The sequence below is a fragment of the Salarias fasciatus genome, chromosome 12 (assembly GCF_902148845.1).
Source record: "Salarias fasciatus chromosome 12, fSalaFa1.1, whole genome shotgun sequence".
NCBI lineage: Eukaryota > Metazoa > Chordata > Actinopteri > Blenniiformes > Blenniidae > Salarias > Salarias fasciatus.
Genome location: NC_043756.1, coordinates 5,137,089 through 5,153,616, shown reverse-complemented (window position 1 = coordinate 5,153,616; position 16,528 = coordinate 5,137,089). Strand labels below are relative to the sequence as shown.

Genomic DNA, 16,528 nt, shown 5'->3' with positions numbered 1-16,528 from the left:
ATCATGTGGAAAGACTGCAAATTAGGCCAACGCAGTGTGAGGAGCAATCCAACACACAGCAGAAAGTTTCCTGGTTCGACTCCAGCGATGGGGGACTGTGAGGAGTGTGCATGTTCTCCCTGTGGGTTTTATCAAGGGATTTTAGTTTCTTGCAACAGTCCAAACTCATACTTTCCAGGTTGATTTAGTTTAAAAGTACCTGATACTGAAGTTATAAACCCTTCCTGCAATCCAGAGTCCTGAAAATAACAAAACAAAGTGGTTTTGTTGTGTGAAGGGAAGTAGAATTAGTAATATATAATCATGTGGGTTTCACAGGCAGGAAAATAAATTCCCCAATGAAGACAGAAACTTCAAATTATTAGCAATAAAAGGTCACAGAAACTTCAGAAATTGATTATTTCCCTTCTCATAATATTGTGCAAAGCTATATAAACCTCAACTAAACCCAGAAATTAACAGCAATATTGCTTTTCGGGGTCAGAGGAGACCAACCAGTGTGCACTGGCTCACTATCTTCATCTCTCTCATGGCTCCACTACCTGCTGGTTGAGAACAACCCTTTGGGATGTTTTGCTAATGAAGAAGAATGGAGGAGCGACTCCATTCGATACATTAGCATATCCTACACATATTCACGATTTGTAACCCTCCATAAGATCCGCCGATGCCCTGTTGAACATCAAAGGTGTCACAAACAATCAGCCAGGGCTGCTGGAGACGTACCTGCTGGTAATGATAATGGCAATCGCCGTGAAGTGCTACAAATGGCAGAAATGTACTTATTTAAATGAGTTTTTCATCACAGAACAAATGCAGCCACGCTAGCAGCCCACAGCTCCGTGAGTCATGGAATGTAAATTTGGAGCGGGTTTACGACAAGCCACGTGCCGATGGGACACCGAGAGCAGCCAGTGCAAAATTAATGTCATAAACCTCCACATGTGGAGGAATTTCACCCACTGGCAGCCATTAAATTTACAAGTGTGACATTTGCATTTTCTTTTTTTTTTTTCTGTAATAAGGAAACTGGCATGAGGCAGCGTCTGATCCGGGTGACATTCCATACACTTCATATGCCAGGCGCATCTACGTTTCAGTGAGAATTCCTGAAAAACACCATATGCATCAACCTCAGTTAGAATTAAAATGAAAAGCGCGTTTGTGCCGCTTTCATCTTGAAAGACCGATCCACACACACACACACACACACACACACACACACACACACACACACACACACACACACACACACACACACACACACGTCACGCTGACAGGGCGCGGATGCTGCAAAGCAACGGCTTTCAGATTCTTCTGACTTTATTAACTTCATAAAATGTGGGTCTGCCTTGCACTTTCGCCCTGATTTGCACTTACGGGCTTTTTTAAATGCCAGCCATCTTAAACAGCACGATACAAAAACGCAGGTCAACGGTTTTGACACACTGTGGACTTAGCTCTGCTTCCGTTCCAATGTGTTTCCTGAGGTTTCACCAGGAGAAAAAGGAGAAGGGGGGAAAAAAATACAGTACGCTTGGTGAAAATGACAGTTTCCTCACACACACAAAAAAAAAAAGAAGAGAAAAGATGCAGCACATTGTGCGTCTTCACAAAAATAGAACCCATCAACCACAGCAGGGATTAAACTGGCAAACCTTTAAGTTACAAGTCTTCCCAACAATACAGAAAAATGCCACAGGGGGGGAAGCAGGAGTGGAGCTGCAGCGGCAGAGAGAAAGTACATGACAGGAAATGAAAAGAAACAGGATGCGGACTTACTTTTTGGGCCTGTAGTCCGGGATGGTCCTGTCCAGGGAGATGCGATCGCTGAGCTGAGCGTTGTAGCCGTACTCCTCGTACTTGCCCTCGGCATCGCGGCTGTCCTCTCCCAGAGTGGCAGCGGCCCCCCCCCTGGCCCAGGCCTCCGGGTCCCTCCACCAGCCCCATGGGCTTCGCCAAGCCTGCCAAGAAAACGAGACACCGGGAGGATGATTATATAGATGTAAACGGCCAGGGCTTCACACACACACACACACACACTCGGTGAACAGGAAGAGGCAGGTGAGAAGCGGGGCCATGCGGAGGGGCAGCCGACTGACGTCCTCTGACAGCGCGATAACGCCGCTGGATGTACGGCAGCCCGGAGGCTCGGTGGGGCTCATCCACAGGGCGTCATTACACTGTCTGTCAATGAAAACTCAAAACGCAAAAACACCCACGCGGACGCGGACGTCGCAGAGACGAGCGGAGGCCGAGAGACGCAGCGAGGAGGCGGAGGAGTCGACGCCACAGTATAGAGAGCAGGGAGAATTTACAGAGCGCAGCTGTAAGTCACATACGCAAGAGCGGGCCTGAAAGTGCCTGTGGGTAATCGAGTCTGAAAGAAAAACTGTGTGAAATCCGCACAGTGAGGGATTAAGGTTATAATTATACCTGGAATATGAATATGAACTGCATGCTCCACCATTTTATGACCACATAATGCTGTGATGATGTGAAAGACTTAAGATGTTAATCGCTTTCAGCTCGTACAGTGAGAGAAAACTGAAACTGGAGTCTTATGGAGGGGATGGGGGGCAATTTACTGTTGCATAAATTTAAGAAAATAGCAAAAAAAATGTAATTGCCAAAAGATTGTCACCATAATGAGTGATCCTATTCAGAGGAGCTGTTTTAATGATTTGCTGTGTTTTAACTTAATGTGCAGATGGTACTGTTTTCCTGCAGCAGTCTGTGTAAATTTTTCCACCAGCAATTCCCACTATAAAGTGGATACAGTACATGAAAATACTGGAAGCTGATTATTTATTCTTAAAAAAAAAAAAAAACTAATCCGTTGTTCAAATGATTGTGCTGAGTGCAAACTGAACTCCAACCAGGAAAACTACAACTTCTTACCAAAGCTGCACCAGAAATCGAGGGGTTATTGGGAAAAACGGAGGCAGCCGCAGCAGCAGCAGCTTCAACAGCCGTTCAGCAAAGCCGCTCTCAGACCTGCCCTTTTAATAGCATTAATTTGACCAAATACAGACATATATTGAATCCCTGGCAAATCTCTTCACAGCTTCTTTAATTTCTCCCCTTTTTTTCCTCAATTTCTGCGGTTTTCACGCCTCTTGCAAAACATTGCACAACCCCTCGGTTTCTAATCTTCAGAAGGATCTTTCTTCTTCCCCATATTGCACCAGAACTCTGCCTTGCTTCATATGGAGCAACTTCTTTAAGGAGATTTTCCTTTTTAAGTGAGATCACAACGATGGCAAACTAATTAACTGCTCTCTCTGAGACTGATGCCACTAATATCAAAAGATGTGCAGAACAAGAAGGAATTATCATTTTTATCTTTTTTTTTTTTCACTAGTCTGATTTTTAAGCGTTTGTGGCGTGAAATAATATGAAACTGCATAATTGTTTCATTCAAATATGAAAGGTTCCCAATAAAGCCGCAGCACTGGTGAGAACTGTTGGAGGTCTCAGCTCGATTTGTCTCGTTTGTGCAGCTGGTGGTGACACAACATTCAAGCAACGCAGCTTTTTCTTCTTTTTTTTTTGTTTCAAGTTGCTTTGCAAATGCTAAAACCTTAATTGCAAGAAGTTTGTCTAGAAAAACTCCAAATGCATTTGTCTTGGGCGGCTGTAGCTGGGCTGGTGTAGTGGGTTGCATCCAATGGTGATTGTTCGATCTCCCGTCTCACCAAAGTGAGATCGGGAGCTGAAGTGTCCTTGGGGAAGACACTGAACTCTGAATTACCCCGAGTGTGTGTGTATGTGTGTGTGAAGCACTTTGAGGCTGCTGAAACAGAGAAAATGTGCTCTATAAGTGAAATCCATTCAGCCATTAGGTTTTTTTTTTTCTCTATACTGACCAAAACTAAAGCTCTTTTTTTTTCCAATAGGATGTTTGCCCTCGGACCAGTTTTCATGACGTTTCAAGTGAAACGGCATTGTTTCTGCCTTCTCAATATAGAAAGGTTTTGTGTTCTGGAAACGATGTCCGTTTACACTGCAGTGGCCCAAAACACTGTGATTAGCTCTCCCTCGCTCTGATACCTCGCTGGAGTTTAAAACGGGGTGGATCCAGGAGGCGCGAGGTCCGACAGAGACGACAGCGGACACCAGGCTGGCTGAAGAGAGGCCGAGGAAGGCTCTCTGCGGCCATCGCTGGTAAGGTATCGCCAATAAAAGACTGAAATCTGCAAATGGGCTGCGTCTGTTCTGTGCTGGAGGACTCACGTGGAGAGGAAGAAAAGGTGTCCCTGTTTACAAGAAGATGGAGTCGGAGTGTTTTCTAAAAGTTCCACCTTGGGAGCCATTTTGAAAAAGTTGTGACTTCAGTGGCTCGGATCACTCGATAAAGCCAGCTGGGATTCTCTCTAATGTTCTGTATAGCTGTGTAGAATATCAATAGAAGATAGACGAGTGGATCTGAACCTTCTTGGTTTTTTGCCAGCTGTGTTTAGTTTACCGTTTCGTTGTATGTCTGTATATAAGACTCACTTTAAACAGCCTTTGTCTGCTTCTTCTCCCTGTTGTCACCTTCCTGAATTTTGTCCAGCCGAATGACTGTTTGTTCTCTTGTTCAGGTATTTCAGTCAAGGACTATCATTTTCTCTAAAACAGCCTTTTGTTGAGTAACTGTGTTTATGTGGTCACTTTTTTGTCAGTCTGATCAAATTTATTTCTTAAATGTCCCATTTTCCATGAGAGCTGAATAGAGGGAATGCTACCACAAGACCAAATATAGAAGTGCCCAGACTGATGTGTGGGTTTATATGCGATAAGACTGTCGGTGGATGAATCCCATAATGCTTTGCAGTATGACACTGGACATTTGTTTATATGTGCACATGATCCTGCATCCAGCTTTACCTGGAAGAGCCATTTTTATTGAAGATTGATATTTTGTGTAAACTAATAAAGCTTCTGTTTCTTTTTGTGGTTCTTTAGAAACAGAAACACCAAAGATGCGATCTCTTTGTTCATGGAGGAAACAAGTTCTAATTGCTTTTTTGTGTTGCGTGACAAACTTATCGACCAGTTATGGTTCATCATCTTTGTCTTCATCAAACTAATATGTGTGAAATGTCACTTGGTGATTATTATAACGCACACGAAGCTCCAACAGAGGAGAGTAATCTGATGTGATGTTTACGTGGATTCTGATTGGATCACAGAGTTACACTGGATCCTCTGATCTGATTACAATTCAATGGGATGGAGCCAAACTGATCAAATGTGATGTTTACATGATGCAATCGAATCACTGTTTAATTGGATTAGCTACAAAATGATGGGAATCCAAGGGGTAAATAAATGATAGTGTGTGCAAATTAGATGCATTCAGTAAATCTAGCACATAACAAGCAGCCAGTGCATCTGTTACACAAGTGGCTTTGCACCGCAGTTTGGTTTTAGCGTTTTTATTCTATCTTCATTACATTTCAATTGCAATCAGATCTATAATTGGAGTACATAAAATGAACATCAGTTTTATCCCGTCTTGTTCCATTTTTTATTATAATTTTAACAGAGAAAAATCAAACGTAAGAAGGAACACTGGAGAAAAGGAATTGCCCTTTTCCATCCTCTCTCTGGTTCTTTACAAATTGCACCCTGTGCATAACTATATTGCCTTCTCGTTAAAGTTAATCTCATCCTGCGGTTTTGGGTTTCAGCCATCCACTCACACCTCTTCCCCTCCCGCCGCCAATCCCAGCTGACTCACACAGGGTGCACCTCGCACGGAAGACATTTCCAAACTTTTCTGCCTTGTAGTGGGAGTCCGTTCGTCTTGCAGATTTCTTCCGGGAACTTTAGTCCGACATTGAACCACCAGATGTTACACCGAGCCACTGATTGCTCTGCGTTGCTAATTATAGAATCATTATGGAAGCAGCATGTAACACCGCCATGACCATGAAGGGGTTGTTCAAACAGCGCCGGTCCCATGCAGGTCCTTTTATCTCTCAAAGATCGCCTGAAGTGAGGCCAGATTGTCTGCCTGTGTGCTTCAGTGGCGAATGAGAACGGGTCCTTTGTCTCCTCCGAACACATTCTGCTTCTTTCGTCTGACACAACTAAATTCAGCACAGGATTTAATGTGATGGACTTAAAATACCCCTGTGCTCTCATTAAAATGACTCATGACTGATTTTTAACAAGCTGCCACTTTGATGCTGTGACGGTGACATTTTCAAAAAGGGAAGGAGGAAAATGGGGTGCTGTGTCAAAACTGAAATCTTCCATGATGAAAAAAGCATGTTTGGATCTCTGAGGGACTGTAAGGAAAAGGCGTGGAGATAGAGCGGCTGTTTGACTTTTGATATATTGTAAATCCAAATCCTCTTGGGGATCAATCAGCAGCGCCGTGACAGCCTTATCTTTCTGCAGAAAATACATTTATATGCAATACTGTACATTTCACTTATAAATTAATTTATATGTCTATGTAACTCGGGTTGCTGGAACAAATCCCAGGTGACGAGACGGGAAGATGACAAGTTATCAATCCATCACAGCCACAATAGTGCAGTAAATGGAATTACCTTTTAATTATAACAAATACCAAAAGCGTGCATGATGTTAATGACCTTTATTCATACACACCAACAGAGGTGGCTGCCCTGCACGGTGCTCAATCCATCCACTGGGATGCATTTTTGTGGTTCAGTATCTCGCTCAAGCACACTTCAACATGTGGACAGATGTGGTGTTGAGCCTGCAACATTCTGAGAGAAAACCAACTGAGCGAGCAGCTCACGCACACGATCTTCTCTCAAAATATATAAATCCATCAAAGAATGAAAAAACACTGCTGGAGTAGTGGATGAGGAATAACACTCCTCCCACTATTGCAAAGACATTGGTGACTCTACATTGTAGATGTGAATATAAATGTGTGTGTATGGCACGTGTGTGTTAATCTGTTTGCCCTGTGCAGGCTGCACACTGCCTCGCTCACACTCGGCTGGGAGTGGCTCCACTGCTTGAATAAAACTGTGTGAAAGATAAATTAATGGTTGGAGAGTACATGCTCCTGATTTCTGCCCAAGTGATGAAAAAGGTTCAATTAAAAACTTATTCCACATGCTGCCAAGAAAATCCAAAACCAACAAACACAACAAAGCAACTCATTCCAGTAAGACTGTAAAGATTCCAAAACAGAAACTCAAAACGGATACCAGCAAGTGAAACAGGTAATGTGACGGATATGGAAGTACAAAGGCACGAAACACGGCAAACATGGAGAAAATGAGAAACATTCAGGCACATTGGGACCCGCAATCACACAGGAAGAGGAGAAACAGACGATTGGTACGACATGAGGGGAGAAGTTTGACAACACACACACAGAAACACACACACACACACACACACACACACACACACACACACCAACGAGACACAGGTGTGACAGAAGGTGGCCAAACAGACTGATCGGTAAAAAGTTCTGAGAGCCATTGAAGAAAGAGACGACACGATGAAGAACAAAGGCAGTGAGGCGCCGGGGACGGTTTGAACAGCAGGAAACACTTCGAGGAGTTTGGAACGCAATCATGGAAAATAGAAACCATAAACAAAGGAAAACTCTGAACAGCGGGCTGTGCCATGGACAAAGCTGTCACCTGGGTCCTGGAAGCCATTAAGACACTGATGCAGGGGAATAATTGTTGTCTGGAGACGCAGTAAACAAACCTTTACGCCATACAAAGAAAGTGCTGGGATTAAGCGAACGGAGACGTTTGCTGGTTCCACTTTTTCACTCATTTATTTGTTCGGCGAGCTTCCCAGTCAAAGCTGCAGAGCATATGTCATTGAAATTCTTGGCTGACTTCTCATTGACTTCCCACACACACATGAATGAGGATAAGTAACACCGTCATACCTCTAGAGTCAGTTTTCTTTATTGAAGAAAAAAAAAAAAGAAAAGAAGACGTAGACTAATAAATTTGGGTCACGGAAAGATTAGAACTCTCACTTATTAACCTCCCCTCAGCAGAAACTTTGTACAGCTGACAAACTTTTCTGGAGTTAGTTTTGGGAGCACGGTGTCATGTGTCAGCCGTCGACGCTGTTTGACTGTTTAAAATTCCCAGAAACGTGCGGGATAATGTCAGAGGATTGTTATGCGAGCCAAGCTTCCAGTGTGGCCTCCGCAGAATAATCGAGCTGCGTCTGTTCTCCATATCAACAGATGGACACACAGACAGTAAGTAAACAGCGCATACCAATGAAGAGCTCAGCTCTCAGCCTCGCCCCTCCAGGAACCGCCGGGTAATCACCATATTTGGATGGCCTCAACTCCTCGGGTGCTACTGAAGATTTGTAATTGGAGCTGAATGGTTGCAAACTGGCTTCTCCCGTGAGAGGGATTTAGCGTGCTCTGCACCAGCCAATGCGGTGGCATTTTGACAAGTATGGGTGGGGTCACATTATGGAGCAGCCATCTGGCATGGACGCCCGTGTCACACAATAATGCAGATACCCTCTGGAGCCGGAGACTCCAGTCTGGAGGGTCCCTCCGTCTCCGTGTGAGTCTTGGAAGCGGGACAGCGGCTGCCAGCTTTGTTTTCTGATCACTGCGTTATTTTGCCTCTGCCTGTCTTCGAGTGCCTCGGTTTGACTGATGGGAATTTCATTATGGGATGGAACCTGTAAGTCTGCTCCGTCAACAAAAGTCTCATTATTTCAGAGGAACCTTTTTTTTTTTTGAGAAAGTTTTTTTTTTTTTTCTGACGTGCAGAAAGAAGAGCACTGAACTGATGCAACCGAGAGGATTTACTTTTAATTGTCCTTGTTTTGATGTTTTTTTAATTAAATAAAGAAAAGCTTTACAAGTATCTTCAGGTGTAGAAATCACTCTTCCTAGCTTTCATTTGCCTTTCATGTTTTACTTATTTTGTACCAATATACCAAATAACAGAAGAAAGAAAAAAAACATGAATATTCATAAATGAATCAAAGCTGTGTTGTTCTTTTTTTTACACCTTAACATTTCTTTCTGAAAATGGATTACTAACAAACAAAAATAGACTCCTATAAACCCACATCTTGAAAGGCAGAATTGGACTGTGTTCGTCTGTGGGCCGAGTGTCGCTCTAAGACGACGACGACGAGGATTAAAATCTCTCTTCCTGCAGCGACTAGACGAATTAAAAATGAATTTCCAATGACTGAAAGACAAGCAGCTGTGAAAGCTACGAAATAATATGCAAACGAGTCTTCTTATGGAGCTGTTGGAGGACCACACACTCAAATATTGTTCTACAGCATGAAAGAACAACCTGCCCGAGTTAGCAGTAAACAGCGTTAATGTGTGTGGAATAGTTTGATGTATCTGTAACATTTACGAACATTTTATTTACCCCATGAAAAAAAAAATTATTTTAGCTTGGTCTCATTTGGTTTGTAATGAAATCGCTTTGAACATTGATCTTTAATCAGATTTTCTTTCATTTTATCTGACCTCGCCAGCTTTTTAGCCTCTAAATCAGTACTAGTGGCACAATGTGCAAACTAATTACACATTAAAGGTGAGGAAATCTGTGTTCAGTAGATGACTTGTTGGCAATGAATCTTCCACCACTAAGGCTGCTTCATGTCTCTTGAAAACATTCCATGCATTTGTGGGATGAGGATCCTGCAGTTCAGTCCATCAGGTGTGTAACTGGCGGCTCTCACAGCTGACAGAAATCAAGATGAGATTCTGCAACCATCTCCAAAATACATTCCCCAAGATTACGAAGATTATGTCAGAGAAAGCTAAAACTGGCACAAGAGATACCGGCAGAGGAAAAAAGCAGGAGGAAAACTAAAGCAATGGTGGAAGGCTAATACTAGAGTATAGACGGAGACGGTGTAAGAAAGAGGGGTTGACTTTATTTACTGTCCCTAATCTCCTCTCAACACTGACATGGATGGAATTTCTGCTTCCGATCGCATCCAAAATATTTGACTTCTAAAATAAAAAAGTCCTGACATCCCATGGCTTTACTCTTTCACTTGCTTTTTAATATGTGGACGTAAAACACTAAGCTGCACCAATGGATTTTCATCATTTCACTACACAGCAATTACAGTCCAACATCTGCTTCTTCCACCCTGACTTCGTTCTCATCCGAAGTGTCAGTTCAGTGTTTCCTCCGCAGCATCAGGCGCCAATTTGAATCTCATTGTGTCCGAGCGTGCGTCTGTCTCCGAGCTCGCTCCTCACAATCCATTTGTCCAAATCCCTCTGACATAATACAGTAAATCCATAACAGCGATGAATAATACAGTAACCTTCAGGGTCTGGCTGATTTGCCCTTTATAAGACAGAGTCCCAAATTCAAAGACGACCTCATTTTTAATGAATGATTTAAAAGCAAGAGCGGATTTATGTGTGTCCAAAGTGATGCTGCAGAGCTCTAAATATTGATGCTGAGGAGAGGAGGGCGATTCGTCAAGATGGGAGGAAAATAACTTGTTCTGGAGAGGTTTAAAATCTTCAAAGACAAAAACAAATCTATGAAATATTGAGAGCTGGAAGTGAAGCTGCAGCAAACGGAGCTCCGCTGCTCAGAACAGGAGGAAGAGGAGCTTTGATTTTGAAATTGGCAGAAGCGTACCACCAGATTTCCACGGAACAATACGATGTTGTCCTCTTAAAACATTTACGGCACACAAGAGCCTGCGTGAGAGAGCGAGGTCGCCGAATATAGAGCGCAAAGCATTAAAGTTCACCTTCTCCCATCCACCCATCTCCGACGCTGGGTTGCAGGATGCTGGAGTCAGTCCCAGTTCACTATGTACATCCCATCGCCGGGCAAACATGTACATCAGGAGGTGTCAAACGTGAGGCACGTGTGCCAAAGCCGGTCCGCCAGAAGGTCCAATCTGGCCTGCCAAACCAACAAATTTTTTGGACGTTTTACTTTATTCTGAACCAGAAAATGTCGTTAAAATTCCTTTCATGATTGCATTAGAGTCATTATTGCCAGTAATTGTTTGGTTTTGCAAAAAATATAGATATTTTCATCAAGTATGCTCGGCGCCACAACCAAGAAAATCTTGAAAGGTTGGAAGACAAAGGTTGTTATGCCGCTATTTCACTCATCACAATGAAATTAAAGAGCTTGTTCATATGTGCGATCTATCTATCTCTGCTAATATTACCATATCAGTGCACATATGAAACTGGCAAACACACATCAGCATGTGTGTTGTGTGTGTTGTTAATGCTGAATGCATCAAATATTCATAAAATGTAAGGAGACCAACAGAAGTTTCCGTGTCACAAAAATATTTGCCGACTGATAAAGCCGTTGATCAGATCACACACTACATTTTTTTCACCAGTTGTCATCACCCGCATAAGTTACTGTTTACACACACGTATTGCTCAGATTTTTATGTAAAACAGACTGCGTGTGCACTAAAGTGATCCGCGGTCTCTCACTTCAGCCTGTCGGGGTTTCATCTAGGATCAAGTCAAGTCAGGTGCGCCTTGCTTCAATATTGAACCGCAGCGAGTAAATAATGAACCTATTTGACTGTATTTGTGTACTTTTTAGCAGATCTGTTCTGTGGAAATCTTGTAGCTTCAACAGCTTGAAAGTGCTGTTCAGCCATCGAGGCACAGATATGCAAAAGCCGTGCAACTCTTACACCTCTGAGACTTTCTGGATGCACAGATCAGTGGCAAATGTCAGATCTGAAGGCCTTCCTGCTCTTCTTTCTGGGTGACATGTGTCAGTTTGGTGACAGGTCAGCAGAATAATATATATTCTGCAAACTGCTCACTGCAGAAATTCATCTGTGGTCCCACGCAGTGGCGGTGCACAGCTTTCACTTCATTACTTTCTACTTTTTGGATCTATGAGGAATTTTCAAATGAATTTTGGAAAGTTTTGATCCATGCTGATACTGAACAATGATACATGTTGAATCATGATCTGTGTGTACATGTACAACCTTATTGTGTGTCAACAACGTTAAAAATGTAGCTTTTCTTTTTGCACTCAGTGAATTTCAGACCTCACCAAATCTGAGCATTCTTCGCAATCAAACAAATGTGCATAAGTTTGCTAGGATATTTAAAAAAGACTGGCTTAACCATCAAAATGAAGATTTATTGAAAATTCATTACAATCATCAGCTTATCAAAGTGACCTATCCCCCGCTGTCAGTGGATCTCACCAATAAATGTTGGTAATGTAATCACTGCATGACTTGAATCCGGCAGCGGAAAAAAAGAGGAGCGCTGGCTCCGTTTGAAATTTACATTATTTTTCCGCGGCTGCCGCCTGATTGTCAGGTGAGCCGCTGAATTCATTATCATGATTCCTCAAGGCTGAGCTGAATTGATACTTATCTGTTTCTGAAACTGTGTTATCAACCAACACCTCATCTACATACCATTATTGGAATATATTTCATTTCACAGGCCCTCGGCACGCCGAGGTGTGGCGTCCCCGCAAGCCGCCGCCATTACCGACTCCGCAACAACACGCAAGCGCGCCACGATACGTATCATTAGGATACAGTCTGCGCACGGCGCGTGTGTCAGCGCGGAGGGGAGCGAGTGTGACATTTCTCCTTTCTCATCAAGTCCTTGCCCCAGCAGGCTTAGCATATAAACAGCGTTAGTTTCTTTGCCATAATTGGGCATTATAGATAAGAAGCATATCTGGCGCTGCAGCTGGGCCTGTGAGGCTGCCATCCCATCAGCACCTACGCACCGGGAGCGGGCCGCGAGTGACATGCATGGCTGATGACAGGAGCCTCGGTGAGACCGTAAGCTGTGGGACAACAGCCCGGCTCAAACAATGACGCACCCGGAGTTGGTCAGGCAAGCAGGCCCAACAGTGGCACATTCACTGGCTGACAGCAATATGTTTTTCAGGATTATTTTTAGAGCATTCAGCTTCAAGTGACAGAACAGTGGGAGAAGGAAATGCAGCCAATAATATGAGAGTCAGGAGTCTAATCCAAGTTGGCTGTAAAACTACCAAAATCAGAATGATCTGATTTGTTTTTTTAGATTCTATTGTATTGAGTTGTTTTTTTTTTTGTTTTTTTTTGTTTTTTTTAAATATGTACCTTGATTTTGCAATTAACCACTCGATCCAAGGACTTCAATGTGTGTACTTGACTTTCAAGCTCTTGATACTGTACATATGGGACAATCATAAGAGACTGGCTAATGAATATTTCAAGAGGTGGCAACTTGCTCTAATCACTGCTGACTCTTTATAAAGCAAGTGAACATATTTTGTGATTTTTTTTTTGACACATTTATGAGTAACTAACAGTTGCAAACATATGGAAGTCCAAAAATCCATAAGCAAAGAGTTTTAAACTGATAGGCGTGTTGCTCAAGTTGGGTTTGTGTTATAAATGACACAACGCACATCCAAACAAAATCATCTTATATCTCCCCAGTCAACACAACGCTGAATATGATGGATGCATTTAACTACAAACCAAAAATATTGTTTTTAAAGTTCAAAAATATGTGTTTGACATAAAGTATCCTCGTTCAGCTGAAGTAATATCCTTTTAGAATATAAACACTCAGTGAATCCTGTAAGTTGCAGCCATGTGATGTACTTCTTTATGCAGTAGTGCTCAACAGTGCATATCTATTTGATTTTGTCCCATTGTGAGAGTTATAAAAGCAACAAATTGAGAAATATTTAGAATTTGAGTCCATTTTACACATCCACACAGATTTGATCATCTATGAATGACATATGTTGATGCTGATACCGACTTTATGAAGCCAAAAGAAGTAAAGAGGTAAAGAAAATCAGCTAATTTAAATTATCCTTCGAAAACATGTTAGAATAAAAAAAATATAATATCTCAGTTTATCATTGCGAGCCAGTTCAGAGCTTTAATGTTCCCCATGGGATTTCAAGCGGTCTGTGGTTAGCAAACCTTGAATTGATTATTTAATCGTGTTTCTTGCTGCATTTGACTGAGAAACATGAACCTGTGTTTGAGATCACTGACCCTTAAAAATCCTCATCATTGTTGGAAATATGAATTATTTTTGCCTCTTTTTAAGTCATTACACCTAATCTTATTTGTGTATCGTTCCCTTAGGCCTGTCAGGCTCACAGGACTTCAGCAGGTAAGTACTGGAAAGGATGCATTTGCAGGTTCTGATGTAGTACTTAAGGTCAGAATGCTGCTTCATAAGCTTGTTAACAAGCTTAAACCTCCGTCATCTGATTACCAAAAGCTGGTGGCATCCTCAGCGGGGCCGAGCGGCGCCTCTGATAACCCTCGCGTTGCTCATTGCGGCTCAGAACGGGCCGCAGATAGAGCTCCGCCATTGTTCTCGTGTTGGGAGTCCGGTGACCGTGCATCAGACGACCATAAAAGAGGAATTCTCTGACTTGTTTATGTCCTTCAAATCTAATTGGCCCCTGCTGAAGCTCCCGTGCTGTGCCATTGGTAGGCAATAAACAACAGAGGGAATGGGCAATTACTTCATATCGCTGCTGGACATGGTAATAGTTATTGGCGCACTGAGTCCTCCTCTCACCCTAGTTATTCCCAATGGCCATAGAGTACAATTTGTGGTCTGTGCACGATTGAGAAAAAAAGACCAGTGACCTGGGTGTATGAGGGTATGATTAAGTATGCTATTAAAGAGCTTCAGACAAATCACGAAGGGATTGTGACAGCCAGCGAATGTTTCCAGCCCGGCTGCACTCCAGCCTCTGTCAAGAAAAATGACACAATTTCAAATGCTGTCTTTTTCTGTTTCCAACTTGGAGGGCTTGAAGAAATTGTTTGCAAATTGTAAATTTCAAATCGTCACTCATGCTGAGCATTTATGTTTTATGTTTGTTGAGTAAATGAATTCCACAGCTTGTTCAGACTGAACCAGTCGTATTTATCAAAAGCATTTATCATATTTCTGAACTGCTGCTGGGACTCACTCCTGGGAGCTGAGATGTTTTTTTTTTTTTTCCTTTTTGTTTAATTTCATTTCATATTCCTGGAGATTTGCACTGAGTTTGTGGTTTGTCTTTCTCTCCTCTGTTACCCTCTGCGGATAAATGGTGTCCCAGCTACTTGAACCTAACCGCACAGCACAGAGGAGTCAGTTTTGACAATAATTTATGAAGCTGATATAACTCTTTTCACTGTGTATGTCAAGCCATAAAAGGAATGAATGTCACCCGGCCTACACTCAGGGGAAATTGACAAATGCATTTGACTTGAAGTATGTAAAAAAAAATAAATAATAAAGCCGCATTTCAGATTCATTTCAGCTGCGCTCTAAACACGCACATGAATGTGAGGAATTTTTGCAGAGGCAGTGTGTTTCTGTCCCACGGCGGTAATGAGCTGCTGTGTGGGTCCGGCTGGCTGGCCGGCATTGTAGCGCAGTAACTGAGGATGCATTGTACTTTTTGAGAGGCAGCGATTGCTGGCCGGACGCCAGACGCCAAGCATAACTCAAACTGACGGAGTGACCCTCAAATAGCCGCAGAAGCTCCAGCATAATAACAAGATCACAGAGAAACAGGCCACGGCTGCACAGAAGCTGCAAAATGTCTTTAAATACTGAATCCAGTCAAATGAACAGCAAAGCTTTTTTTTCCCCCCCCTCTGGATTTGTTAAAGCAATAATTCAGAGCATTGTATTTTCAGTTATGAAAAGTTTATTTTCTCATTACATTTTCTATGATTTAGCTGAGTGAATCCGGGGTTTAAGAGCTTTCTGCAGCCTGCATCACAATGGGACATTATAAAATCTCTGACCTCTGCTGGTGACCAACATGAAATACAACAACACAAGAATAAATTGCCTTCTTCCTGCAGCTTCTCCACAAAGCCAAAGTCAACAATTTGCCCAGACAGATATTTCACTTTTGCAGAAGAGCAAAGTAAACTAGTAAATAAACGGCCAAGACAAGAAACCAATCAGTAACTATTGACTGGAATGCTTCATTTTTATGTAGAAAATTAACACGGATTAAAAATTCGTCTAACACATTTGAGTCTGTTCAAACCTTTTTCATTTATTGTTCGTTTACACTCATGCTCAATATCTTAAGAGGAGAAAGGATGGCACAAAAAAGCGCCCCTTTAATTCAGGAAATGTTTTTTTATTGGAGCTGTGACCTGCCCGAGAGTCAGTGAAGGAGAACTAGGAAATATCATTAGTGAGCCAGCAATTTTCAGTGTTTCATGAACTGTTTCATTACAACAAAAATATTTTTGTGGCTAGGAGTTTGATAAAGAATATATGCTTGGACTTTACTCCTCATTAGAATGGAACAAAATAGCTGAAACTTGTCAAAAAAGAAAAATAAAGTGTTGGAAAAAAGGAGAAACTGGAATATTACACAATAAATGTAAATAACATAACAATAAATAACAAATCAGAAAGATGATGAAAAGATAATTCAACTAAATCTGCATTGCCTTTACACAAGAGATAGGGTTAGGGAAGTATTCAGAAATTTCCATTTTAAAACATTTATAACCAGGACCACAAATGTTAAAATATGCTAATGTATTT

General features: G+C 42.2%; 1 protein-coding gene across 1 annotated transcript in view; it reads right to left on the bottom strand.

Moving 5' to 3' along the window:
* Nucleotides 1-16,528, bottom strand: part of galnt9 (polypeptide N-acetylgalactosaminyltransferase 9) — a 97,551-nt gene that overhangs the window by 79,870 nt on the left and 1,153 nt on the right. Inside the window, 2 exon segments of the mRNA XM_030104331.1 lie at nucleotides 1,783-1,913; nucleotides 1,915-1,964. Of these exon segments, the coding sequence (XP_029960191.1) occupies nucleotides 1,783-1,913; nucleotides 1,915-1,964 (181 nt within the window).